This window comes from Petaurus breviceps, unplaced genomic scaffold (assembly GCF_028583685.1).
Source record: "Petaurus breviceps papuanus isolate PSGF00001 unplaced genomic scaffold, PetGlider_PUasm1.0 77, whole genome shotgun sequence".
NCBI lineage: Eukaryota > Metazoa > Chordata > Mammalia > Diprotodontia > Petauridae > Petaurus > Petaurus breviceps.
This window is the reverse complement of record NW_027186492.1, coordinates 12,038,690-12,065,894: the sequence shown is the minus strand read 5'-3', so window position 1 is coordinate 12,065,894 and position 27,205 is coordinate 12,038,690. Positions and strand designations below refer to the sequence as shown.

At 34.9% G+C, this 27,205-nt stretch overlaps 1 protein-coding gene across 4 annotated transcripts in view; it reads left to right on the top strand.

The window, feature by feature from the left end:
- The window catches only part of ARHGAP5 (Rho GTPase activating protein 5), a 110,603-nt gene that overhangs the window by 1,230 nt on the left and 82,168 nt on the right, over positions 1-27,205 (top strand). For all 4 annotated transcript variants that reach the window (XM_069105980.1, XM_069105982.1, XM_069105983.1 and 1 more), the window contains one exon: positions 11,242-15,122. In XM_069105980.1, coding sequence (XP_068962081.1) covers positions 11,400-15,122 — 3,723 coding nt within the window. In that variant the 5' untranslated portion in view covers positions 11,242-11,399. The remainder of the gene's footprint in view (positions 1-11,241; positions 15,123-27,205) is intronic.

Here is a 27,205-nt window from a genome sequence, read left to right as displayed (position 1 = left end):
TTCCCCCCCCCGCAAAGACACACACCCCTTCCCTTTTTCCTTCTCTTCGAATTCCTTAGCTCTTGGGGTTCGGAGGGAGAGCGAGAGGGAGAAGTTTGGGCTACGCCACCCCAAACACTAGTTCCTATCTATCAGTGAACACAACTCCCAGCCCAGCGCCGCATTTCAGTTTCTACGAGAATAACCTCTAGTCTCCCAGTCCTTTGGTTTCCACTAAGGAACAAGTATCGGGGTGGGGGGGTGGGGGACTGCGCGGGAGCGCGCGCGCACTTATACACACATTAAATATATACACACTTACCCATTCCCCTCCCCCCCTCCCTTTAGCGTTATTAGAAATGCTTGTGAGGTGGAGTCTGGAAAATGTTGTAGACAGAGGTAGAAAGGTAGTCGGAAGTGATGGAGAAACTAGCTCCTAGGACGCTTAGGAAAATTATGAGAAAGTTGAAGGAGAGAAGCTTATACTCTTCTTTCCTATAAAACCTGGATGTTGGATATATTTAAATGGGAGCTGAAGTGTTTTAAACCTAGACCACAATAGGCCTGTAGGTGGGTGTGTGCACGAACTTCAAAGTTTACATTCTCACAAATAATTTGATTTTACTTCGTGTTTAGCTAGGCAACAGTGGCAACATTTTTTAAAAAGATGTTCTCCTTAGCCTTTCAAAAGCTTCAGTGTACTAATCCTTGTTAATGTCTTCAACAGGTGTCTCTTCTTTCTTTTATAATAAAAATCCAATAAACAAAAAACCTGATTTTACAAAAAGAGAAAATTAGGGAGTTATGACTTAGAGTTCATTCTTGAATTAAGGGATTCTGATTTTTAGTATAGTGATCTTTACACTATACCAGCAGAGGATCACAAATATCACCAGTCCTATGTCTACCCAAATAACTTATATCCAGAAGCATTACAACTTATATCCCTAAGCATTACAAAGGGGAGGGAGAGATAAGGTAGGAAAACACAAAAAGAGACTTCTGCAAGGTCACAGTAAAAAATCTGAGAGTGCAAAAACAAGACAAAATAAAACAACCCCCACTCCCATCCCCCAAACTTTTCTGGTTATCAAGTCACAGCATTATTGTTCTGATTTTATCCTCTGGTTGAAGGCAACAAGAAAAAAATGAGTTGATTGAAAGAAAAAATGGTTTTCATGTATAGAAGTCATTTAATTCAGCCCATTATATTAAATTACTTTGATAACATAATTACTGAATTTCAAGGGGAAAACATTTTATACTTATATAGGTAGGAAATTATTTTCATCTGAAATGTGGCCATATTTAAAATACATTCTTAAAGGCATTTAGTATAAGGCATTTTAAAGATAGTATCCTAATTCTTTCATACTGCTTATCCTAAGTATTTTGAAGTCGTATCTTAAAGTTTCACAGACAGTACTGGGACATTGTGTTTCACTTGAAATTTAATTCTTTTCTTTTTTGCCTTGTAAGTAGAAGTCAGTGGATTGGAATTGGTTAAAATGGAGGTTCATTGCTTGGAATTGAAACTGATTTTCAATTTACAAAAATTCTGTGTCTAAGTCTTTTGTTAAGTTTGAGAAATGTTAATACTTAGTATGGGTTACTTAAGCATTATAAGCACTTTTGACCGCTAATTCTCAGGGTAGATCTGGCTTGTCATGAGACATTAACTTGCTAAATGTCTTTAAATAAATTACTTATAAGATCTGGGCTTTAGTTTTCTCATCTAAAAAATGCTGTTGAAATAGATGTTTTATAAGCTTAGGAAACTTCTGACCGGTAAAATAGTAAAAAATTGACATATATAATCTTAAATTTTGTGTTGAACATTATTCAGCTTAACATTTACCAAGTATATTTACTGTGTGCAGGGCATTGTGGTAATCACTCACTGGGTGTATGTAAAAGTGGGGGGAGAAAGATCAAATTAGGCCTCTCTAGGTGTTTACAAAAATCTAATAGGGAGGGGTAGGACATATACACAAACAAGTGCCCAGGAGAGGTTGGGATAATGTAGGAAGATATCAGTAGGATATTGTTTATAGAAATTTCACTTAAAATATGTTAGTTTTTGATTTATAATCATGACCACATTCATATGTTGATTGCTGAAATTAATTTTCTTAATGTTAAAGGGATTCAAGCTCTAATGATTTGTAAGTGACTTGCCTTATGTGAAATCTCATTAAATACTTAAAATTTCTGTGTAAATGCCAATTTGGTATCTATTTCAGTATTCCATTTTGGAAGTTCAGGTTGAGTTAAGGACTCACTTTTCCAAATAGTGTTTTAGGAACTCTTTCTTGAAGAATCTAATTTTGTCACTTTTTATCTCCATTAAGGTACGTCATAGTAAAATAAACATCCTTCATTCTTGGAAGATTTAAAGTAGGCAATTTGTTCAACTGGTAGCTTAAAAAAATTTAATATCTACATATAGTTTTCATAATATTACAGTTTCATACCTAAAAAGTTTTTTTTGCAAATCACATTTAAAAGTATCTAGTGAAAGTCAGTCATAAAGGAACACTGTGGTCAGTTCTTTGGTAAAATGAAGAAGCATTTTGTAACTTTACTTTGATACTTTGGATCTGTGATTTCATCTGTGCTGGGTACTCCTCCACCAATGGAGATTGAAATCCTTATGTTTTTTCTAACAATCATACTCATGGATATAGAGCTGGAGGGGACCTTAGAGGTTATTTAGTCCAGCCTCTTATTTTACAGAAGAGGAAAGATCAAGGACCACCTCCCCAACGTTAGATAGGTGAGAGAGTGGAAGGGGAATAAATTTATATTTTATTTATATAGCACCTACAATGTGGTAGGCATTGTGCTAGGGTTTGTTTGTTTTTAACATCTCATTTGACCCTCAAAGCAAACTTGTGAGGTAGGTACTATTTATTTTCCCCAATTTACAGTAGAGGAAACTAAGGTAAATAGATATTAAGGGACTTGCCCAGATTCACATATTTCACACTTGAACTCAGTTGTTCCTAGTGCCAGCTCTAGCACTATATCCTTTGCAAGACTAGCTGCTGCTATGTATCAGAGTTGGGACTTGACCTCAGGTCCAGCATTCTTTCCACTGTGCCATGTTGCCTCTGTAATTCTTATCCCATTTCTTCCTGTAAGTTTTCCCTAGAGGATTTGCTGGAGGCTTTCCATCCAGCAAGTAGTTAGCACCTGCCTGTGTTCACGGTACTATGCTGAGGACACAAAGGCAAAACCAAAAATAGCCCTACCCAAAGAGTATACCATATACTGGAAGAAGTATATAAGGAAACTCTGTATATAGATACAGGTATAGATAGATATGGGATATTACATGTAACCAGATGAGTTTATGCATGTGTATATGTATCTTTGTGCATCTCTATCATGTATTTATAGTTGCACACTCTGAAGTTTATGAATATACTCCTTTCAGTTGAATGTTTATAAACATCTACAATATGTATATAAAATTTCATGAGGGGTAGCACTAATAACTAGGAGATCAGATAAGGTTTCCTTTAGGAGGTGACATGTAAATTGAACCTTGAAAGAAACTGGGGTTTTTACAAGATAGAAGTGAAGACATAGTATATTCTCTCTATGCAGTTATAGTCTATGCAATGAAGGAGGTGGGGAAAATAATAAGCATTTTTATACTGCCTGCTAAGCACTGTTCTAAGGGTTTTACAAATATTATCGTTTGATTGTCACTGCTACTCTTCCAGGTAGGGAGGTGGTGTTACAATCCCCATTTTACAATTGGAGAAACTGAGACAGTAGGTTAAAGTGACTTGCCCAGGGTCAGGTTGATGAGAGATAGCATATAGGGAACATCAGAGAGGCCAGTTTGATTAAAATGTAAATGAATCTTGAGGGAGAGGCTTGGTGTGTGAAGTCTGGAAAAATAGTCTGAAGCCATATTGTGAAGGGCTTTAAATGTCAAGTACAGAAGTATTTTTTAAATTTTAGATGCATCCGGGAGCCACTGAAAGCTTTTGAGCCCAGCAATTTCACTGTTGTTAATTCAGGACGAATTATCAGCTTTGTGCAGGACGAATTGGAGAAGTAAAGACTAGACACTGAGAGTGCTAAGAGGCTTTTGATAGTAGTTCCAAGTGAGAGCTGATGGAGAGCTTGAACTAGAATGGTGTGACTATCATTAAAGAAAAGGGGTCATAGAAGAGAGGTGTTGTGGGGGTGGCTAGGTGGCACAGTGAATAGAGCACCCGCCCTGGAATCAGGAAGACCTGAGTTCAAATTCGACCTCAGACACTTGACAAACTTACTAGCTGTGGGACTTTGGGCAAGTCACTTAACCCCAGTTGCCCTCCAAAAAGCAGAGAGAGAGAGATTGTGAAGATAAGGGTCAACCCGTGTTGGCATCTAAATAGATTTGGGGTATGAAGGAGAGTTGTTGAGGATGACTCAAAAGTTTCAAACAAATATAACTAGAAGGATGGTGGTGCCTCAAATCAAATAGGGAAATTTGGAGTAGAGGTGGATTGGGAATAGGGGTGGTTAATTTGGAACATAATGATTTCCATTTTGGTAATACTGAGTTTGAGGTACCTACAGGACATCCCAGTCTTGAGATGTCCAACATGCAGTAAGGAAAGTAGGGGTAGGGATATAAACTCATTTATGTTGAGATAATCGAATTCATGTTGCTTCCTCTTGTGTTTGTATTTTAGTTTCATTTAAAAAGAGAATCTCAGTATGGCTGTGCTTCAGTTCATCCATTAGTCTGTCAGCATGATTATTGACCAAAAGATGGCGTTTTGCTTATGGAAGTTTAATTCAAAGTTTGTAGGTGGTTCAAGAAATATTATTCTTGGCACTCTCTGCCCTCTTTTCTGCCTTTGCAGTTTTGGTAAGGGTGGGGACAGTACTGGACTTAGGACTATTTTGTAGTTTTTGTCATGGTTTCCTTGGCTAAAAAAATCAGTATTGGATGCCCAATTTATTGATAATTTTTTAATTCAGGAATTTCTTAATAATACCTTGTATATAAATACAATATATATAATACTTTGTGTATAAATACACACCCCCATACCCACCCTTAGAAACACATGTAAATAAGGGATGTATAACTCTGCTCTCAAATCTGAAATATTTAGTAATTTGGATGTTTTAGGTAATTTGTAATTTTTAGATTGACATTTACCATTTCATTCAGATTTGCAATATATTGAATTGGTTACCTAAATCACTTCACATTTACTGCATATCATATATCTTAGGGGTTTGGACTATAAATAGAAGGTTGAAGTACACCAGTACTAGAAAGTCATATGAACTTGGAGACAAAGAGCCTAAGTTTGAATCCTGCTCTGCAGCTGAGTCCTGTAGGCAAGTTACAACCTCTGGGGTCTCACTTTCCTCCCATATAAAATAAGAGCTTTGGACTAAGCAGCAGCCAGTGTTCCTCCTAGCTCAAAATACATGATTTGATGATCAGTGATCTTTAGATTTAAAAACTCTGAGTATGCCTTTTTTAATTATTCATTTTTAAATCTTTAATTGTAAAATAACTCATGCAAGAAATAAAATTTTCTCATGAACTTAATTATCAGCAAACAAATATTTTTAGAAGTTTTAAGTTTCTTTCTTCTAGATCAAAATTAGTTTTAGTTTACTCTTGAATTAATAGAATACTTTTTCACCTCTCATGTCCATGTCCTCAGCAGTGCCATGTACAGTACTATTTTAGGTGCTGTGTTCTTATGGGTACTTTCATCTGCCACCTTATAATCTAGTTGGAGATAAAGCATAAACACAAGAAAAGCCGAATTACAATACAAGCTTTTAATAATAATTCAGGATAAGAGGTGTGAACAGGCAGTTTAACTGGTGCTGTTAAGAATAGTATGAATTTGAATTTTCTCTGCTCTTAGTCTGCTTGACCTTTTGACACTATTGACCACCCCCTTCTGCTGGACACTGTCTTCCTTTGGCTTCTAGGATGCTTCTCCCTGACCTTTCCTCAGGCTCATTTGTTCATTCATTATCCTGTTCCTTCCCACTGGGCCATATTTCTCTCTATATACTTTCTCCCTTGCTGATCTTATCAACATCCATGGCTTCAGTTATCTCTATGCTGATGACTCTTAAATCTAGAAATCCAATGCTAACCTCCCTCCACAACCTTTGTCTCACATCACTAATGACTCTGTGTCCTTCTCTACCAGCATATCCCAATGATGTTTTAAATGGAACTCATTCCGATTCACTCTTTACCTTTAAACTTCCAATTGCTGTTTAAGACTAGTCTACCTAGTTTTGAAACTTTGGAAGTCATCCTTGACTCTTACGCTCTTCATTCTTCATATCCTATCTATCAGTTGCCAGCCTAGTTTTCTGTAACTCCACAATCTCTCTCAAATCCATCCCTTTCTTTTCATCTATACCTGACCTTTCCTAGTTTAGGCCTTTATCACCTCCACCTCTTAAAATATTGTTTGCTCCAAAGCACCAACACTAGGCCAGCCTTTCTTAGTCTAGATTCAAACAGTCTTGGTTTGTGGCCCTATTCTGCCAGTTAACTGTGTGACTTTAAACTTCCCTAAGTTTTTATGTCCTCATCTTTAAAATATGGTTAATTCTTGTATTAAGTCACAGACTTCTTGTGAGGATCATATGAGTAAGTATATAAAGCAGTTTGTAAATAGTCATTTGCTAGACAAATGTCAGTCGTTATTATCATTTTTATTCTTAAATTTGCTCTTTCCCATTGATGGTGTTCTAGTTCATGTTCTCCCTTCCTCTATCTAGTCTTTCCCTTTCCAATCCATCCATTATACTTCCTCTAAGAACCTTTTTATCTACCACATTCCAAGCTCTTTATGTGGCTTTCCCTGTTCTATAATCTTGGCTTACTCTTCATGTTTAATCTTTTTCTGACTACTTCCCAACTGTTCAGCTGATTCTCTTTACTGTATCCCATACAACTCATCCTTGTTCTCTGGACTTTTCCCTATACAATTTCCTGTCTTTCTCTTTAGCAATTTTTATTGCTGTTTCTCTGCTACTCAAAGATGCAGTTTATGTTATACTTCCATGAAATCTCTACCAGTTCTCTGTATTCTCCATATACATCTACATGAATTTGACTTATCTCAGCTATATTAGGTGTTCGTCAGGTGTTTAGAATCATAAACTCATAGATTTAAAGCTAGAATGGCTCTTAAAAGGCGACTGAGTCCAGCTCTTAATTTATGGATGAGGAAATTGAGGCACAGACCTATTAAGTGACTTGCCGAGGGTCACAGTGGTAGTGAGCAATCTACAAGTTTAGTGCCTTATTCACCATGTCACATGCATCTCTCTTGTTTATCACTTGCTAAGAATGATAGCTTAAGTGAAATGATGAATTATTTTTCTTTTTTTTATCATCAGTATGAAAAAATGTGTTTATATTGCAGCATGAAGGGTTTTCAACAGCCTTTTTTTTTTTTTTTTGGAAAGGTCTTTTGGAGTAAAGTCTCAGAAACATTAGGTCACGAGGATAGATTGCAATTTGAGTCTAGAGTAAGAGCATTTATTTTAGGCCAGTGTTAGTCTAAAGTTTGTCAAGATACTTCTTATTTCTATTATAGTCTGTTAAATTTGAACGGATATCTAATAGTCAAATGTTCTTTTAGTTGAAGGTAATAATAAATCTGGTTCTGAAGTTACAGAGCAGGGTGACTCAATGTAGAGTCTTAACTGATACTTTTTAAAAGTTATTTGAACAGGTAGACTTCGACTTGACTAAAATTAAGAACTAAAAGTTTTAAACATATGAAATGAAGTTTCATTTTTGTGATTTCATGATCTTATCTCAAAGCTAGAGGATTTAGTGTTAGATGCCTAAGGTGGAGATGGGGGAAATGTCACTTTAGTTGAACAAGCATTTGTTATCTGTTGTCTGCAGAGCACTTTTTGGGCAAAATTTGGTTAAGTAGTTGTCCATTTTCTCAGGGTGCATAAAGATTGGTAGGGGAGTATGGCACATTAATAGATATTAAATTTGTAATTAAATACTTAAAGAGAAGCAGAGAGTTCTTTAGGAGGTCTGTGGTGGTGAAGAAAGTTATTACCAACTGAAGTAATTATCGGGGAAGGCTTTTTGGAAGAGGTAGTATTTGAACTAGTTGTTCAACCATATGACTCTGTGCTACTTGCCTTAATTTATTATCTGATTAGGAAAATATAGGTAACAGCAGTCTTATGTTGAATTATTTAATTGTTTTTCAGCCTTTAGATAGGTTTTTTAAAATCTTAAAAACATTTCCTTTACACTTCAATAATATTTCATTGAAATTAACAACTGAGAATGTATTGTATCAAAACTGTAGACTACATGGGCTAGATAATATTATTTGGTTAATTGTTTAATATGTATCCAAGTTTGGATTTGAAGTTGGTTCTTCTGAGTTCCTCTGAGTTGAATATTTGCAATAAAAGTATTTTTTTGTCAGAGATGGGAGCATTTAACTTCTCAGATGTATCTCTTCTTTATAGTCTAATAAATAGTCCTTGGAAATATAAAATATTCTGTGTATTTAGACTTTGAAAATATTAATTCCCTGTCTTCATATTTTAAATTGCAAAAATGACTTGTTTTTAAATAATGAGATAATATTTTTAAAGTACTTAGCACCATGCCTGGGCTATAGCAGGTGTTATATAATACTAATTTTTTTATTATTATTAAAATATCCCAAAATATTTTCAATTGAGGCTGTATTTCAGGTTGTATTCATTGACCTTTTTGAAAATTAATTCTTCCCTTAAACATTGTAAGTGAGCATAAGAAAAAAAACAGCAACTAACTCTGGGACACCACATTAAGACAAAATTGTCATATGATTACCTAAAGATAGTATTTAACTGACATTCTTAAAGAATTACATTGCATATAGTTTCTTATATTTCTTGGTATAGCCATCTCCTGAAATACTTTGGCCACAGAACATTTCTGGGCTTGAAAAATTGATGCAACCCATAAATATTGGTCTGAGCAAGCATAAAGAGAGTTGGGAAATTTTAGGTAATTAAACCTTTAAACATACCCTCAAAGTTTCTGCACATAAGTTCCTTTGAAACCTACATAATTTCTTATATGCTATTTCAGAGAAAAATAAATGGCCAACATAGTGATTCTCTCTTAGGATTCCCATATGTGTTACATAGTACATCAAGGATCCTTGGAACATAGTTTGGACAGTACTGTTTTAGTGCAATATTTTAGAAGCACAAGATAAAATGTTGCCTTTAAATAACATCTGCTGTTTTAAATAACAGTTGTTAATAGGAGGTAAGAGGGAAAGAAAACTTGTTACTGTCAATTGCATCTTCAAATTCTTAATAAATTAAAATAAACCATTTTCTGGGTCCTCTAAAAGACTATTGTAAAGAAATGTAGAGCAGCTAGAACTGCATTAATAGTGAATTTAAAGTCGTTTTCTTTCTTATTCTGATCTAATTTTACATTGGAGTAGTTGTAAGTTTCCTCAAAATCTAAGCTACATATTTACTTCATTTGAGCAGGCATCCTTTATAGAATTGTACCTTACTATAATGTCTTCAGGAAGTTAGGTGGCACAGTGGATAGAGTGCCAGGGCCTGGAGTCAAAGACTTCTGGCCTCAGACATTAGCTGCGTGACCCTGGGCAAGTCACTTTAACCTTGTTTTACTCAATTTCTTCATCTGTAAAATGAACTAGAGAAGGAAATGACAAACCACTTTAGTATCTTTGTTAAGAAAACCCTAAATAGGGTCATGAAGAGTTGAACAGAACTGAAAACAACTTGACAACAAATAATGTCTGCAGGGACTCTTCAGCTATGTCTGTTGGAGACACTTTTCTATACAAAATTAGTCCAGACTGTTTTCACCCTGCTATCCAGCACTTATTTCTCATTATTGTCATTGTATGTCCCTCTTGCAGCCTATCCATACTTAATTGTTCCTGATATGCTGTTGTAACATATAATAGCCAAGTTTATTAAATCAGTAACTTTATCTTGCACAGTTATAAGGCAGGCCATATTTGTTCTTCATACCTCTTCCATTGGAGTAAAGAATATCGACTTTGTGACAGCTAATTTTGGGCTTGAAGATTCTGTGTTGTTTTCTAGATAGTTATGTTCAAAGAATTTTAGGAAATTAGATTTTTCAGTGTTGACTTGATAAAAGTAAGGTGCCTTCTTTAAAAAGAAAAGGAAAATTTAAGAATACTTTTTACTGTACATTAGCTGATGTGGAGCTGAGTATCTTCTTCTTTTCTTTGCTCCTTTAGTATGGTTGCATGTGATTTTTCTCATCAGAGTTACCATTCATTCACTGCCTAATGTGCAGGTACTATTATGAAGAACTTTGATCTAGGTTTTAGAGAAAATATTGGTCCTTTTGTTAGAGTGCCAGTTTTATGAAGCTCTGTAACTTAACAGGTGATTTGGATAGAATAGATCATAGTATTGTAGATTGAGAACTGGGAGAGACCTTAGAAGTCATCTTATAATTTTACACATGAGAAAATGGAGGCCCAGAGAGGTGTTAAATGGCTTATTCCAGATCACACAGATAATAGGTGGCAGAAGAAAAAAAAAAAAACAAGATTCAATCCTAGGTATTCTGGCTCCTTTTCTCCCAGAAAGCTTGTGAGGTGTTGTTGGGAATATTTTAATTATTAATAATAGTTCTAAACCTCAGAAAGTTAAAAAGTAGGGAAGAACAGGCCCATTAAACTGTAAATCTCAAGAGTCAAGAACATTTGCAAACAGGATTTTATTTTTCCTTAAGCAAATAACAGCAAGAAAATTTGGTGTTTTATGTGAGAATTTTAAGATTTTTTAAAGATAAATATTTTTGAGTCAGCACAGTCTAGTAACTGATAGTAATAACACTCTGCAGTAAGATTCCATTATTTTAAAACCAGTTTCTCATTTAGTTTTTAATACAGACTTCAGAGGTAGATAGTGTGTGTAGCAGTGTACCTATTTTGCGGGTGAGGAAATTGAAGCTCAGAAAGGTTGTGATATATCCAAGGTCACATAGCTAACAAGTAGATGAACCAGGATTGAACCCTCATCTTCCAAGTCCAGAGCCCCAGCTCCTTTACTAAGCTCACTGTCATACACACACACACACACAACACAAAGAGTCGTACATTTACTGTTAAACTGGAATTGATGATTTGCTTTGTATTGAGCAGCTATATTTTCTGTAGTAAATTACTTTTGAATTGACTTTTTTTTTCTTTTTTCCAGGAAGATGATCCATATAAACATGAAGACCTACTTTCTGCACAGAAATGAGGAAAATACAATTAGTTCTGAAATTGAAGATCTGTATTTTTGTGGAATGTTTTCAGAATGAGAAATACATCTGGTTACCTTAGTGAATGTAGAAGGATGAGAAGAGCGTTATGATGGCAAAAAACAAAGAACCTCGTCCTCCATCCTATGCTATCAGTGTGGTAGGGTTATCTGGGACTGAAAAGGACAAAGGTAACTGTGGCGTTGGAAAGTCATGTTTGTGCAATAGATTTGTGCGTTCCAAAGCAGATGAATATTACCCTGAGCATACCTCCGTGCTTAGTACAATTGACTTTGGAGGACGAGTAGTCAACAATGATCACTTTTTATACTGGGGTGACGTAACACAAAGTGGTGAAGATGGAATAGAATGTAAAATCCATGTCATTGAACAGACTGAGTTCATTGATGATCAGACTTTCTTGCCTCATCGGAGTACGAATTTGCAACCATATATAAAACGTGCAGCTGCATCCAAATTGCAGTCAGCAGAAAAACTGATGTACATTTGCACTGATCAGTTAGGCTTGGAGCAAGACTTTGATCAGAAACAAATGCCTGAAGGGAAACTCAGTGTGGATGGGTTTTTATTATGCATTGATGTAAGTCAGGGATGCAATAGGAAGTTTGATGATCAGCTTAAGTTTGTGAATAACCTATATATACAGCTGTCAAAATCAAAAAAACCTATAATAATAGCAGCAACTAAATGTGATGAATGTGTAGATCATTATCTTCGAGAGGTTCAGTCATTTGCTTCAAACAAAAAGAACCTCATTGTAGTAGAAACTTCAGCACGATTTAATGTCAACGTTGAGACATGTTTCACTGCACTGGTACAAATGTTAGATAAAACTCGTGGCAAACCTAAAATTATTCCCTATCTGGATGCTTATAAAACACAGAGACAACTTGTTGTCACAGCAACAGATAAATTTGAAAAACTTGTGCAAACTGTGAGAGATTATCATGCAACTTGGAAAACTGTTAGTAATAAATTAAAAAATCATCCTGATTATGAAGAGTATATAAACTTAGAGGGAACACGAAAGGCCAGAAATACATTTTCAAAACACACAGAGCAACTCAAACAAGAACATATAAGAAAAAGAAAAGAAGAATATATCAATACACTGCCTAGAGCTTTTAACACTCTTCTGCCAAATCTTGAAGAGATTGAACATTTGACCTGGTCAGAAGCTCTAAAATTAATGGAGACGCGGACAGAATTCCCATTGTGTTTTGTGGTGCTAGAAAAAACACCTTGGGATGAAACTGACCACATAGACAAAGTGAATGATAGGCGGATTCCATTTGACCTCCTTAGCACTTTGGAAGCTGAAAAAGTCTACCAGAATCATGTACAGCATTTAATATCTGAGAAGAGGAGGGTGGAAATGAAGGAAAAATTCAAGAAAACCCTGGAAAAAATTCAGTTCATTTCTCCTGGACAACCCTGGGAAGAAGTTATGTGTTTTGTAATGGAGGATGAAGCCTTTAAATACATCACTGAGGCTGATAGCAAAGAGGTATATAGTAGGCATCAGCGAGAAATAGTTGAAAAAGCCAAAGAGGAGTTTCAGGAAATGCTTTTTGAACATTCTGAACTTTTTTATGACCTGGATCTTAATGCAACACCCAGTTCAGATAAGATGAGTGAAATTCATACAGTTTTAAGCGAAGAACCCAGATATAAAGCTTTACAGAAACTTGCACCTGATCGAGAGTCCCTTCTACTTAAACATATAGGGTTTGTTTATCATCCCACTAAAGAAACCTGTCTTAGTGGTCAAAATTGCATGGACCTTAAAGTAGAGCAACTGCTTGCTAATAGTCTTTTACAGTTGGATCATGGTCGCTTACGTTTGTACCATGATAGTGCCAACATAGATAAAGTTAATCTTTTCATTTTGGGAAAGGATGGCCTTGCACAAGAACTGGCAAATGAGATAAGGACACAGTCTACTGATGATGAGTATGCCTTAGATGGAAAAATCTATGAACTAGATCTTCGACCAGTTGATTCCAAGTCGCCTTACCTTTTGAGTCAGTTATGGAATGCTGCCTTTAAGCCACATGGATGCTTCTGCGTGTTTAACTCTATTGAATCACTTAATTTTATTGGGGACTTCATTGGAAAAATAAGAACTGAAGCTTCACAGATTAGGAGAGATAAATATATGGCTAATCTTCCATTTACATTAATATTGGCTAATCAGAGGGACAGTGTTAGCAAAAATTTGCCTATTCTCAGGCATCAAGGGCAGCAGTTGGCAAACAAGCTACAGTGTCCTTTTGTAGATGTACCTGCTGGTACATATCCTCGTAAATTTAATGAGACTCAAATAAAACAAGCTCTAAGGGGAGTGTTGGAATCAGTTAAACGCAATTTGGATGTGGTAAGCCCTGTTCCCACCAACAAAGATATATCTGAAGCTGATCTGAGAATTGTCATGTGTGCCATGTGTGGTGACCCATTTAGTGTGGATCTTATTCTTTCACCATTTCTTGACTCTCATGCTTGTAGTGCTGCTCAAGCTGGACAGAATAATTCTTTAATGCTTGATAAAATCATTGGTGAAAAAAGAAGAAGAATACAGATTACAATATTGTCTTACCATTCTTCAATTGGGGTAAGAAAAGATGAACTGGTCCATGGATATATATTAGTTTATTCTGCCAAAAGGAAAGCATCCATGGGAATGCTCCGAGCATTTCTTTCAGAAGTTCAAGATACTATTCCAGTACAGTTGGTGGCAGTAACTGACAGCCAGGCAGATTTTTTTGAGAATGAAGCTATCAAGGAATTAATGACTGAAGGAGAACATATAGCAACTGAGATAACTGCTAAATTTACAGCATTGTATTCTTTATCTCAGTATCACCGGCAAACTGAAGTTTTTACATTGTTCTTCAGTGATGTTTTAGAGAAAAAAAATATGATAGAAAATTCCTATTTGTCTGACAGTACCCGAGAGTCAACACATCATAATGAGGATGTTTTTCTTCCGTCTCCTAGAGACTGTTCTTATTCCTATACTGGCTATATTGATTCAGAAGATGATACTGAAGCACCACCACCATATAGTCCAATTGGGGATGATGTACAGTTACTTCCCACACCTAGTGACCGTTCCAAGTATCGTTTAGATTTAGAAGGAAATGAATACCCAATTCATAGTACTCCAAATTGTCATGATCATGAACGAAATCATAAAGTGCCTCCACCAATAAAACCCAAACCAGTTGTACCTAAGACAAATGTAAAAAAATTGGATCCAAACCTTTTAAAGACAATTGAAGCTGGAATTGGTAAAAACCCAAGAAAACAAACCTCCCGAGTTCCTTTGGCACATCCTGAAGATATGGATTCCTCAGATAACTACGCAGAACCTGTTGACAGCGTTTTTAAACATAAGTGCTACTCTGATGAGATCTATGTTGTCCCAGATGATAGTCAGAATCGCATTATTAAAGTTAGAAACTCATTTGTAAATAATGCCCAGGGCGATGAAGAAAATGGATTTTCTGATAGAACATCAAAGAGTCATGGGGAACGGAGGCCTTCAAAATATAAATACAAGTCAAAGACATTATTCAGCAAAGCCAAATCTTACTATAGGAGAACACATTCAGACGCAAGTGATGATGAGGCCTTTACCACTTCTAAAACAAAAAGAAAAGGAAGGCATCGAGGAAGTGAGGAAGATCCACTCCTTTCTCCTGTGGAAACCTGGAAGGGTGGCATTGATAACCCTGCTATTACTTCAGATCAGGAATTGGATGATAAAAAAATGAAGAAGAAAACCCACAAAGTAAAGGAAGATAAAAAGGTAATTGTATTTAAAAATTATTTTTTTTATTTATCAAGTTTTAAGATTTCAGTGTTGTCCAAGTTTGTATTTTATATAGATGTCTACAATTTAAAAAGGCATTGGATTTGATAAATTACCCCAATTTATTCCTAGTCTGGCATTTGTATTCATGATAAGTTTTATTGTATATCAGATGTTTAGCGAGCAGCCTTTTTCAATCCTTTCAATCCACACTTGAACAACTTATGTATTCTTTTGAATGTTTTATTTTAATTGGATAAGTTATTACTTTATTCCAATAAATGGTTAGTATAGGGTTGGGGAAACTGTAGCTTCTAGGCCACACATAGCCCTGTAGGTCCTCAGGTGTGACCTTGAGGCTTTAGGTTTTACCATCCCTGGCTATTAGTAGTTGTGATTTACTTTTATTTCAATGGGAATTTGATTTGTTCTTCTGTGTGTCTCTCTTATATACACCAATGTTCCAGGTGGGTAGAGTTGTTTGTACCCTGTTATAGAAGTAGCCTTTAGGGCCCCAAATAAGAGGCAGTTTAGGTAATTTTCCCGCGAGCTTTAAGTAAAGTGGGAACACCTCCTCCTTCCTTCCTTCCTTCCACTCTCTTTTTCTTAAGAATATAGTATAGTAATGCCTTGCACACACATATTCTCAGTATGTGTTTTATTGAATTGAATGTTGTATTTTACACTTAGTACAGTTTTATGCCAGATGTTTGTGTTAATGAATAGAACTTTTAAATATGTTTTAAAGCCAAAGTTTGTGGATATAATCTTTAAACTTTCTGCAGTGGCTGTGACCTTTTAATGTTGCATGCTGATTGCTATCCCTATTAATTTATCTTTTCCTGTAGCCATTTATTTTAGAACAAAAATACTACTGCATAGAGATGTTATTTGTCACAGTTTTGACTGTGTATTGAATGTAGGATGTATGATACACTGTGGGTAGGTGAAAGGTTTAAAAAGTCCTGTAAAATTTTTATGTTTTACTTAATGTAAAGGGATCATTTTACACATTGGTGGTAAACATTAGGAGCCTGAAATATGTTATATGAACACTGCAGGTCATAATTTTAATTTTTATTAAAATTTATTTTTCAGAATTTTGATTTTTGTTTTTGTCCTGGTCTAATTACTTTTGTCTTGGGAGCACATTTTTACAGGTGATTGGGAACAAAAAAAGAGTTTTTAAAGAATTTTAGGTTGATGAACTCTATAAATATTCTTAGGATAGTGATGATAATGTTTTTGAGCAATTGTGTTAGAATCTGAGTAAAAATATTTGCCAAGGTTGTCTACTGTTTATCAAACCTAATTAAAGTAATTAAAATGTAAATATTTGGAATGTGCATACAGGCCTTCCTATAAAGTAAATTAAAACTTTGTTCCATTTACAATTTTCAATAGCTTTCTACTAATGCCTGGTATATATCTTTATATTTGTAACAATTATCAAATTACTTTAAGATTAGGAGTATTAAAAAGTTTTAGTTTTTGAAAAGTTGATTTGACCTTGACTTTTATTTTCTGGAAAATGCCTACTCATGCTTAGGTCACTATTATTTATATTCAAGCACCATCACTATGCTCTCTGTTCTGATCACTTTACCCTTAATTTTAGCTAAATTTGGCCAGTCTAGTCTATTAGTTCCTATCCTTTCCCAAACAACCATAATCTCTCTCTGGTAATTAACTCACCATTCTCATCTCTTTACCAAATCATTCTAAACTAATTCTTTGCCCTTTTTTTTAAAAAATCCCAACTCACAGGGCAATGGATAAAGATTCTTTTTTCTCTCCAGTGTAATGATGCTCTTGGACATTTATCTGTGGTGATAAATTCATGTGTATTCACATTTTAATTACTTTTTATCTCTCTTTTAACTCTAATTCTTTTCTCACTTGCATTTGGACTGAAGTTGTAGTTAGGTTCACCAGGAATAATTTTAAAAGCTATACTCTCAAAAGAATTTTCTATTTCTATCACCAGTCTACCTGACTTTCCTCCTGATATTAGTACTTGATAGTATTTAAGATGTGAAAGAGAATTGACAGGATTGACTTTTCTTGGGTAGATATTTTTGTATAATAGGGCAGGCTACTTATGGTCCTAGGACCAGTTCAGCAAAAGGAAAAAAAAAATACTTCGTAGGCCACTTATTTTATAGTTGTACTTATAAAAATGCCAATTTTGATTCATCTTAATGTAGATTCAAGTCTGCTGTCAATATTCAATCACTGTGTAACTCAAGATGGTGTAATTATAATGGAGACAAAGTCAGGATAGTGTGGAAAACCTTCATAATTTGTATGCCAAACTTTATACGTGGTTCAGCATGTACTTAAAATGTTGAAATATGACACAATACAATATGTTGACACAGTGAAACCTATTTACTTTTTTTTCTGTATAATTTACCTGTAGAAGACTTTTTGCTTGTATAGGTGATGTCCCATGTGTAAACATATGCTATTTTATCTGTAAATTACTTTAAATAGAGAAAACTCTGGAGGCTAACCTTGGCTAGGAAAATACTCTAGATAAACCAGAGATAGTTTGGGTAAAATAATTGGTATTGTAATTGAATTCATTAAACGTATATTGAGTCTGTTTAATGCCATTTGCCCGTTATTATAGCAGAGGGGTTTTAAAAAGTAAAACTTTGGTATTTGAGGTGAAACATCCCATTTAAGAAATAACTAAAAAATAATTCTATGGCAATATACAAGCATACCTCTCCTAAGCATATTAATTAGTTTCCACAACATTATATGAAGTAGTTCAGGCAGCAGCATTATAAATGGAAGATAGTCATTGGGCAGACATTTAGTCTATAAAAGTTTAAAATCAAACTTTATAGAAACACCAGAAAGTAGTAGGATGGATCTGCTTGGAAATGTGCTGGTAAGGAAGGAAAAGTATCAAGTGCCTACTACACACCAGGTATTTTGCTAAGTGTTTTGCAAATATCATCTCATTTATCCTTGCAATATACCTGAGAGGTAGATATTGTTATTGTCCCTATTTTCCAGTTGAGGATACTGAAGCAGAGAGAAATGTAGTGACTTGCTCTGGGTTATACAGCTAGTGATTAAGGTTGGATTTGAACTTAGGTCTCCCTGTCTCCAGGCTTAGCACTCTATATCCTCTCTGCCATATAATAGCTTATAACAGACTGAGATATGAAGAGCTCAGAGTCATAAGACATACCCCAAAGGTTTTTAGCCAGCAGTGGAATTGTCTAGCTTAAGGAAAAAGACAGCCATATATTGGAAGCAGAGTGGGAAAGCAATTTCTCCTTCCTAGGAATTCCTTAACTTAATTTAAAATTTAGCTAAATATGACCATTCTTGGTTGACTTTGAATATTGTTAACTCTCCACTACCTTCTGCCCAGTTTATCATCTATAACTGCCTATAACCAGGTGGGGAAGTTCTCAGCAATAAGTCTCTGAGCAGTGCTGAGCCCCATAATATAATGTATAAATTTGGGGAAGATAACTGAGTTGGAACCTGTGAATTTAGGATCCAAATTGCCCCAACTCGGTTATTTCAGTTGATAAATAAGGTAACCACTGGATAGTAACTTTGAACTTTAGTAAACTGGGCTAAAAATTATTTTAAAAATGTTTGTTTTGTTTTCTTCCTTTTGTGCTCCTGAATAACCACATAAAAGAATTAACTTCATACCTCTGTGAATAGGTTGCTATTGATTAAGGTTCCACTACCCTTATGAATGAGTTATTTCTATAAATTCTTAACACATCCCTGATATTTAACACAAAGACCAGAGCACAGACTTAAGTTAGATACCAATGCTGAAGAAGGTTGTTAAAGTTTCATGAAATTAAGAAATGAAGCTGATTGTAAGCTAGTTTATTTGTAATGTGCCTATAAAAGCAAATCTTATGCTAGTAGATTATATACATTATACATTATATACATCTCCTATATAGATATTAAGGAAATTCAAAGTAAAGGGAATAAATGCTTTGTAGATTTGACTCAATCTTAATGCATAGAGTTTAAGTTGTTAGTAAAGGTAATAAAGGACCTCAGAAAGATAGACCAAAATTTAATTGGAAACTAAATAATCTAATCCTAAAGAATGAGTGGGTGAAACAACAAATCATAGAAACAATCTGTAACTTCATCCAAGAGAATGACAATAATGAGACAGCATGCCAAAGCTTATAGGATGCAGCCAAAGCAATTCTTAGGGGAAACTTTATATCTCTAAATGGTTACATAAATAAAATAGAGAAAGAGGAAATCATTGCCCAAGCATGCAACTAAAATTAGAAAAAGAACAAATTAAAAATCTCCAATTAAATATTAAATTAGAAATCTTGAAAACCAAAGGAGAGATTAATAACATTGAAATTAAGAAGACTTTTGAACTAATAAATAAAACTAGGCAGGTTTTATGGAAAAAAAAAAGACAATAAAAAAGATAAACCTTTGGTTAATTTGATGTAAAAAAAAAAAAAGGGAAAACCAAATTACCAGTATCAAAAATGAAAAGGGTGAATTCACCAATGAAGAGGAAATTAAAACAATAATTAGGAGCTCTTTTGCCCACTTGTATGCCAATAAAATATGACAGTATAAGTGAAATGGATGAATATTAACAAAAATGTAAATTGCCTAGATTAACAGAAGAGGAAACAAAACCCCATTTCAGAAAAAGACATTGAACAAACCATCAATGAACTCCCTGAGAAAAAAATCTCCAGAGCCAGATGGATTATAAGTGAATTCTGCCAAACATTGAAAGAACAGTTAGTTCTAATATTATATATACTATTTGTAAAAATAGGCAAAGAAGGACACCTACCAAATTCTTCTTATGATACAAATATGGTGTTGATACCTAAATTGGGAAGAGCCAAAACAGAGAAAGAAAATTAGACCAATTTCCCTAACAAACATAGATGCAAAAATTTTAAATAAAATATTACCAAAGAGATTACAGCAATTTATCCTAACGATAATATCCTATGACCAGGTGGGATTTATACCAGGAATTCAGGGCTGCTTCAATATTAGGAAAACTTAGCATAATTAACTATATCAGCAACAAAATTAACAGAAATCATATGATTATCTCAATAGATGCAGAAAAACTTTTGATAAAATACAATACCCATTCCTATTAAAAACACTAGAGAACATAGGAATCAATGGAGTTTTTCTTAAAGTACCATCTATCCAAAACCATTAGCAAGCATTATATATAATGGGGATAAGCTAGAAGCATTTCCAATAAGATCAGGGATAAAACAAGGATGTCCATTATCACTACTGTTATGCAATGTTGCACTAGAAATGTTAGCTTTAGCAATAAGAGAGGGAAAAAAAAATTGAAGGAATTAGAATAGGCAATGAAGAAACAAAGCTATCACCCTTTGCAAATGATATGATGGTATACTTAGAGAATCCTAGAGAATCAGCTAAAAAACTACTAGAGATAATGAACAACTTTAGCAAAGTTGCAGGATACAAAATAAACCCACAAATAAAGCATCAGCATTTCTGTGTATTACTAACAAAGCCCAATAGTAAGTGATAGAGAAATTCCCTTTAAAGTAACTAGACAATATAAAATATTTGGGATTCTACCTGCCAACACAAATCCAGGAACTATATGAACATAATTAAAAAACAATTTTTACACAAATAAAGGCAGATCTAAATAATTGGGAAAACATCAGATGCTCATGGTTAGGCTGAGCTAATATAATAAAAATGACAAGTCTACCTAAATTAATTTACTTATTCAGTATCATATTGATCAAACTATCAAAAATTATTTTATAGAGCTAGCAAAAATAATAATAAGATTCATCTGGAAGAACAAAAGTTCCAGAATGTCAAGGGAATTAATGAAAAGAAATGCAAGGGAAGGTGGCCTACCTGTGCCAGACCTTAAATTCTATTATGAAGCAGCAATCATCAAAACTACTTGATACTGGCTAAGAAATAAGAGTGATGGATCAGTGGAATAGGTTAAGTACACAAGACATATTAGTCTATGACTGTAATAATCTACTGTTTGTTAAATCAAAAGACTCCAGCGTCTGGGATAAGAATTCACTATTTAACAAAAGCTGCTGGGAAAACTGAAAAACTATGGCAAAAACTGGGCATAGACCAACATCTTACACTGTATACCTAGATAAGATCAAAATAGGTACATGATTTGCATATAAAGGATGAAAGTATAAGCAAGATTAGGAGAGCAGGGAATACTTTACCTGTCTGACCTATGGAGAAGAGAAGAATTTATGACCAAAAAAGAGAGAACATTATGTAATGCAAAATGGATTATTTTGATTACATTAAATTAAAAAGGTTTTGCACAAGCAAAACCAAGGCACCCAATATTAGAAGGGAAGCAGAAAGCTGGGAAACAATTTTTTATAACCAGTGTCTCTAATAAAGGCCTCATCTCTAAAATATATAGAAAGCTGAGTCAAATTTATAAGAATTTGTGTCACTCCCCAATTAATAAATGGTCAGAGAAGATGAACAGGCAGTTTTCAGATAACGAAATTAAAGCTATCTATAGTAATATAAAAAATACTCTAGTACTAGTAATATAAAAAATATTCTAAATTACTATTGATTAGAGAAATGAAAATTAAATCAACTCTGAGGCACCATATCACACATATCAGATTGGCTAATATGACAAAACAGAAGAAAGATAAATGTTGGAGAAGATGTGGGGAAAATGGAACACTAATGCATTGTTGGAATTGTGAACTGATCGAACAATTCTAAAGAACAGTTTGGAACTATGGCCAAAGGGCTATAAAACTGTGCATACATTTTGATTTGATCCAGCAATACCACTTACAAGTCTGTATCCCAAAGAGATCATAAAAATGAGAAAAGGACCCACATGTGCAAAAATATTTCTAGCAGCTCTTCTTGTGGTGGCCAAGAATTGGAAATTGAGGGGATGCCCATCAATTGGGGAATGACTGAACAAGTTGTTTATGGATGTAATGGAATACTATTGTTTCATAGGAAATTATGAAATTTCAGAAAAACCTGGAAAGACTTGCATGAACTGATGCTGAGTGAAATGAGCAGAACCAGGAGAACATTGTATACAGTAACATCAGTAGTGGGTAATGACTGACTTATAGACTTAGCTTTTCTTAGCAGTGTAATAATCTGAGTCAGTTCCAAAAGAATCGTTATGCAAAATGTTATCCACATCCAGAGAAAGAACTTTGGAGTATGAATGTAGATTGAAGCATACTGTTTTCTCTTGCTTTTTTTCCTCTTTCTCATGGATTTTCCCTTTTGTTCTGATTCTTTTTTCACAACATGACTAATGTACAAATATGTTTAATGTGATTGTACTTGTATAGCCTGTATCAGATTGCATGCCATCTTTGGGAGGAGGGAAAATTTAGAACTCAATCTTACAAAAGTGGATGTTTAAAACTAAAAATAAATTTTTTTTAAGTGAAAGATAAAATTGTTAGGAAAGGACAGAAGCTTTTCTTGGGAGGTGAAACCAGTAGGGAAAATTTTAAAGACTTGAGTGAACCTGGTGTGTGTGAGAGATGGTCAGAAGACTTTTCATAATCGTTAAAGGAAGACATGAATTAAGATTGGATAACCTTCAACGTAAGGCAAGAGATTAAACTAGTCGGTAACCATACGGACACTCAAATACACATGAATTTGTAATTTCATTGAAATAGCTGTTTTCTCCCGTCATGTAGATAGGAACCAATCCATGCCTATGGATTTCAAACCTTATATAAGCTATGTTCTCTGAAAATAGCTAAATGGAATGATTGTGATACTTTTGGCTGATTTCAAGTATCTCTTTACTTACACACTTTTGTCATTTGCCAGTTAATAAAAAATAAGTGGTACTAAATGATTAATATTAGATCACAACATTGACCATTGTCTTTGAATTGAATTTGGTTGCCACTTAGTATATTAGCCTTTTTTACAGTGTTACAATCATTATGTATCTTGTGTATTGTCTTCATTCTCAGTCCCCTCCTTTTATACATGAAATGAACACTAGAGAGTTGGTGACTTCCCTGTGATAGTAAGTAGCAGAGAAATAGATAGGTTTTATAATCAGGTCCTTTAATGGTAAAGCTAGTGTTTTTTCTATGCTATTATGCTACCTCCCTTTCTAATCATGGAAATATATGAGCCTCAAAAAAATCTATTACAGGAGCCTAGCTTTTCCAAATGGTACTTTTACTCTTCACATATTTTCTAAATTTATTTATTCACCTAGAATATACTTATTGTTCATTTGTTTTAGTCATGTTTGTCTCCTCACGATCCTATTTGGGGTTTTCTTGGCATGGATATTGGAGTGGTTTGCCATTTCCTTTTCCAGCTCATTTTACAGATGAGGAACTGAGGCAAACAGAGTTAAGTGACATGCTCAGAGTCATACCACCTAATAAGTGTTTGAAACTCAGGAAAATGAGTCTTCCTGTCTCCAGGCCTGATACTCTATCCACTGTACCAGTATAGTTTAGTACCCTCAGTCAGTTAACTAAGGACTATTAAGATATAAGAGGTTTTCCACATTGGGCATTGGTTATATGGATGAAATAACAGACCTGGAGCTCCCCCAGCTTACCTACCCCCAGCTACTCCCCCCAAAGGAAGGAAGAATAGCACAGATATTGGCATTAAATGGTTCAAATAAAAGAGGTTAAAGATAGGATGAGGAATTAGAATATTGATGGTAAGGTTAGTCCTTTAATGTGCTGATAGTCTGAAGGGTCCTCTAAATGAGCATTTATCTAATTTTGTGGTACCATAGGCTTCTGTGAAGTAGTCTAAGGGGTTCCACAAAGGAAGAAAAAGTTTAAATGGCAGAAAAACAAACAGTAGATCCAGTTGCACCCAATGTGTGTGCAGAAAGGTATCAGATTGCTCAAAGTAGATAACGTGATAAAAGATGACTTGTTAGTTAGGATTAGTATAGACTTAATCAGAACCATTGCTGTTTGTAATCTGTAGGCTAATTCACAAGCCAGGAACCTGCAACCTGACCTGATTCATAACATTTTATAGAAAAGCATTGAGAAATGTTGTATCTATCTACCTACCTATCTACACACACACACACACACATATATATGTATGTAGATAGATCGTCATCCTGGCTACATGCCATAGTCTTCTTCATGTCTTATCATTCTTAGCCCTTCTGCTGCATTTCACAAGAATCACCCTCCTTTGTATATGACGGTACTATAGCCCAAACTGTACCTCCTTCAGGACCCTTCTTTCCAACTACTTACTAATAAAGCACCTTGAATGAGGAAATGACATGATAAATGTTAACTTTTTAAAATACGGTAGCAGTATATACAAGATGGACTAGAGATGAGTAAGGAAGAAAGCCTGAAAGCAGGCAAATGTTCTTATAGCCAGGATAGTCTTTGTAGAAATTTACATATTAAGTGATGACAGTTTGTTGGAAATAGAGGAAGTGTTGGATCAGAGTGATAACTTGGAACGACTTAATAATAGCAGTATAGGAGGGGAAAGTCTATAGATAGAAGAAATCATTGACATAAATTGGGTGCTGCTTCAGGAAGCAGGGTTTTTTATTTAAAAATTTTATTAAATTTTATTAAATATGTGAATATTGAAATGGTAGAAGCTCCTGAGGATTGATACTGATTATCAGTATACACCAGAAACCATCATTTAAATAGGAATTCTTATTCTAGGACCTAAAATCTAAGCCATCCTACCCATGTTTAGGCATTTCTGTGTCTAATTCTTCTAAATAGTAGGGAAGGATAATCCCAGGTTTCTTTGTAATTTACTTTAGTGAATGCTCTTTCCTTTCTAAGCCAAACTTCTGGCAAAAAACTACCTATACTCGTTATTTTAACCTTTTTTCTCCACTTCTCACTCATTGCTCTACCCTGTTCAGTCTGCTACCTTATCAGTCTACTGGTGTTGCTTTAAGTGGTCTGTTAATTGCTAAATCTGATGTATTGTTTTGCCCATCAGTCTTCATTCTTCTTGATTTCTCTACTTTATTTGACATTGTTGACCACATGTTCTTGAATATCCTTTCCTGGGTTTTCTTGGCACTAGCCTCTCCTGGTTCTCTTCTCTTTTCTCCTTTCTGTACTTAATTCTTCATGACCTTATTATCTTCAGTGGATTTAATTATCTCTCTGACACATATATAGGTGTCCCAAAAGTCTTTTTTTTTTGCTTTTATTTTAATTAAATTGGTTTGTTTGTTTACTTTTAGTTTACAACATTGAGTTCCACAGTCGCTTGAGTTTCAGATTTTCTCCCCCCCCCCCCCCTGGTGGCATGCACTCAAATATAGGATCTGCAAATATCTTCATGTTAATCATTAGTCAGGTTGTAAAGAAGGATCATAACTGATGGAATGATCAGTGCGAAAGAGGAAACAAAACACAGCAAGTAGTTTGTTTCAATCTGCATCCAAACTCCGCATCTCTTTCTCTGGGTGTGGATATCTCTTTCGGTCATGAGTCTTTTGGAGTTGTCTTATATCTTTACATTGCTGAGAGGAGCCCAGTCTATTGAAGTTAGTCGTCACACATACGTTGTGTCTGTGATTGTGTACAGATTTCTCTTGGTTCTGCTCTTCTTGCTCAGGATCAGTTTTATAGAAGTCTCTCCAGTTTATTATTAAGTCTGTCTGCTCCTCATTTCTTTCTTCCTTCCTTCCTTTCTTTTTTTTTTTTTAAAGCAATTGGGGTTAAGTAACTTGCTCAAGGTGGCCAGTTATTTCTGGGTGGGTGCTAAGTGTCTGAGCCCAGATTCGATCCCACATCATCTGGGGCCGGTGCTCTTACTTACTGTGTTATCTGGCCGCCCCTGCTCCTCATTTCTTATAGCACAGTGGTATTCCATTATATACATATATATACCACAACTTGTTCATCCATTCCCCAATTGATGGACATCCCCTTGATTTCCAGTTCTTTGCCACCACAAAAAGAGCTGCACTAAATATTTGTGTACATACGGGTCCTCCTCCCACTTCTCTGATCTCTTTGGGATATAACCCTAGAAGTGGTATTACAGAGTCCCAAAAGTCTTAATACAGTTTAAAGCAATTTAAGGTATTGGAACTTAAAACTACATTAAGACTCTTGAGACAACTTATATAGAACTGTATAGAATTGACTCTCGTCTTTGTCCTAAGCTTTTATCTCAAAGCACCAGCTGCCAGTTGGATATTTCAAAATGGATGTTCTGCTGCAGGCTTCTCAAATTCAACATGACCAAACAGAATATTACCCCAAAACCCATCTTTAAAACTTTACTATTTCTAGCAAGGGCACCATCTATCTTCCAGTCTCCCAGGTTTGCAACCTCATGTCCTCAGTTCCCCACCCTCCCTCATCTCATGCATTCAAGCAGTTGTTAATTCTTGCTCTACCTGCCTCCACAACCCCATATCCAACCCTTTCTCTACTCATACAACTTCACCCATAATTGAGGCTCTCATCACTTTTGCCTTGACTATTAATATAACAGTCTTTTAATTGGTATCCTTATCTCAAGTTTCTTCCTGCTCCAATGTATCTCCTATGCAAGTACCAACATGGTTTTTCTTAAATGCACATCTGACTTTGTCACTCCTCTATTCAACAAATGCCCCAGAGCTCCCTGTTGCCTCTGGGATCAAATATAAACTGTACTGTTTGGCTGTTAAAGCCCTTTACAACCTGGCTCTGTCTTATTTTTCACATCATTTGATGCATATATGCTGCATATAAGTTGCATATGATTTCTTTACAGGCCAAATTTATACTTATGGGGTTATTCATTTGTTTCAGTTGTATCTGACTCTTCATGGCCCCATTTGGAGTTTACTTGGCAAAGATTCTGGAGTGGCTTGCCATTTTCTTTTCCAGCTCATTTGTCTCTACATAGAGGTTTTATTCTCTAGTTTTTGTTTGCTACACATTTTCTGCATTGTTCTTAACCTTTTGAAAGTTAAATTCTATTTTGTTGTCATTATAACTACATACATACATAAATACATTACTATATTCCAGCTTGGAAGTAAT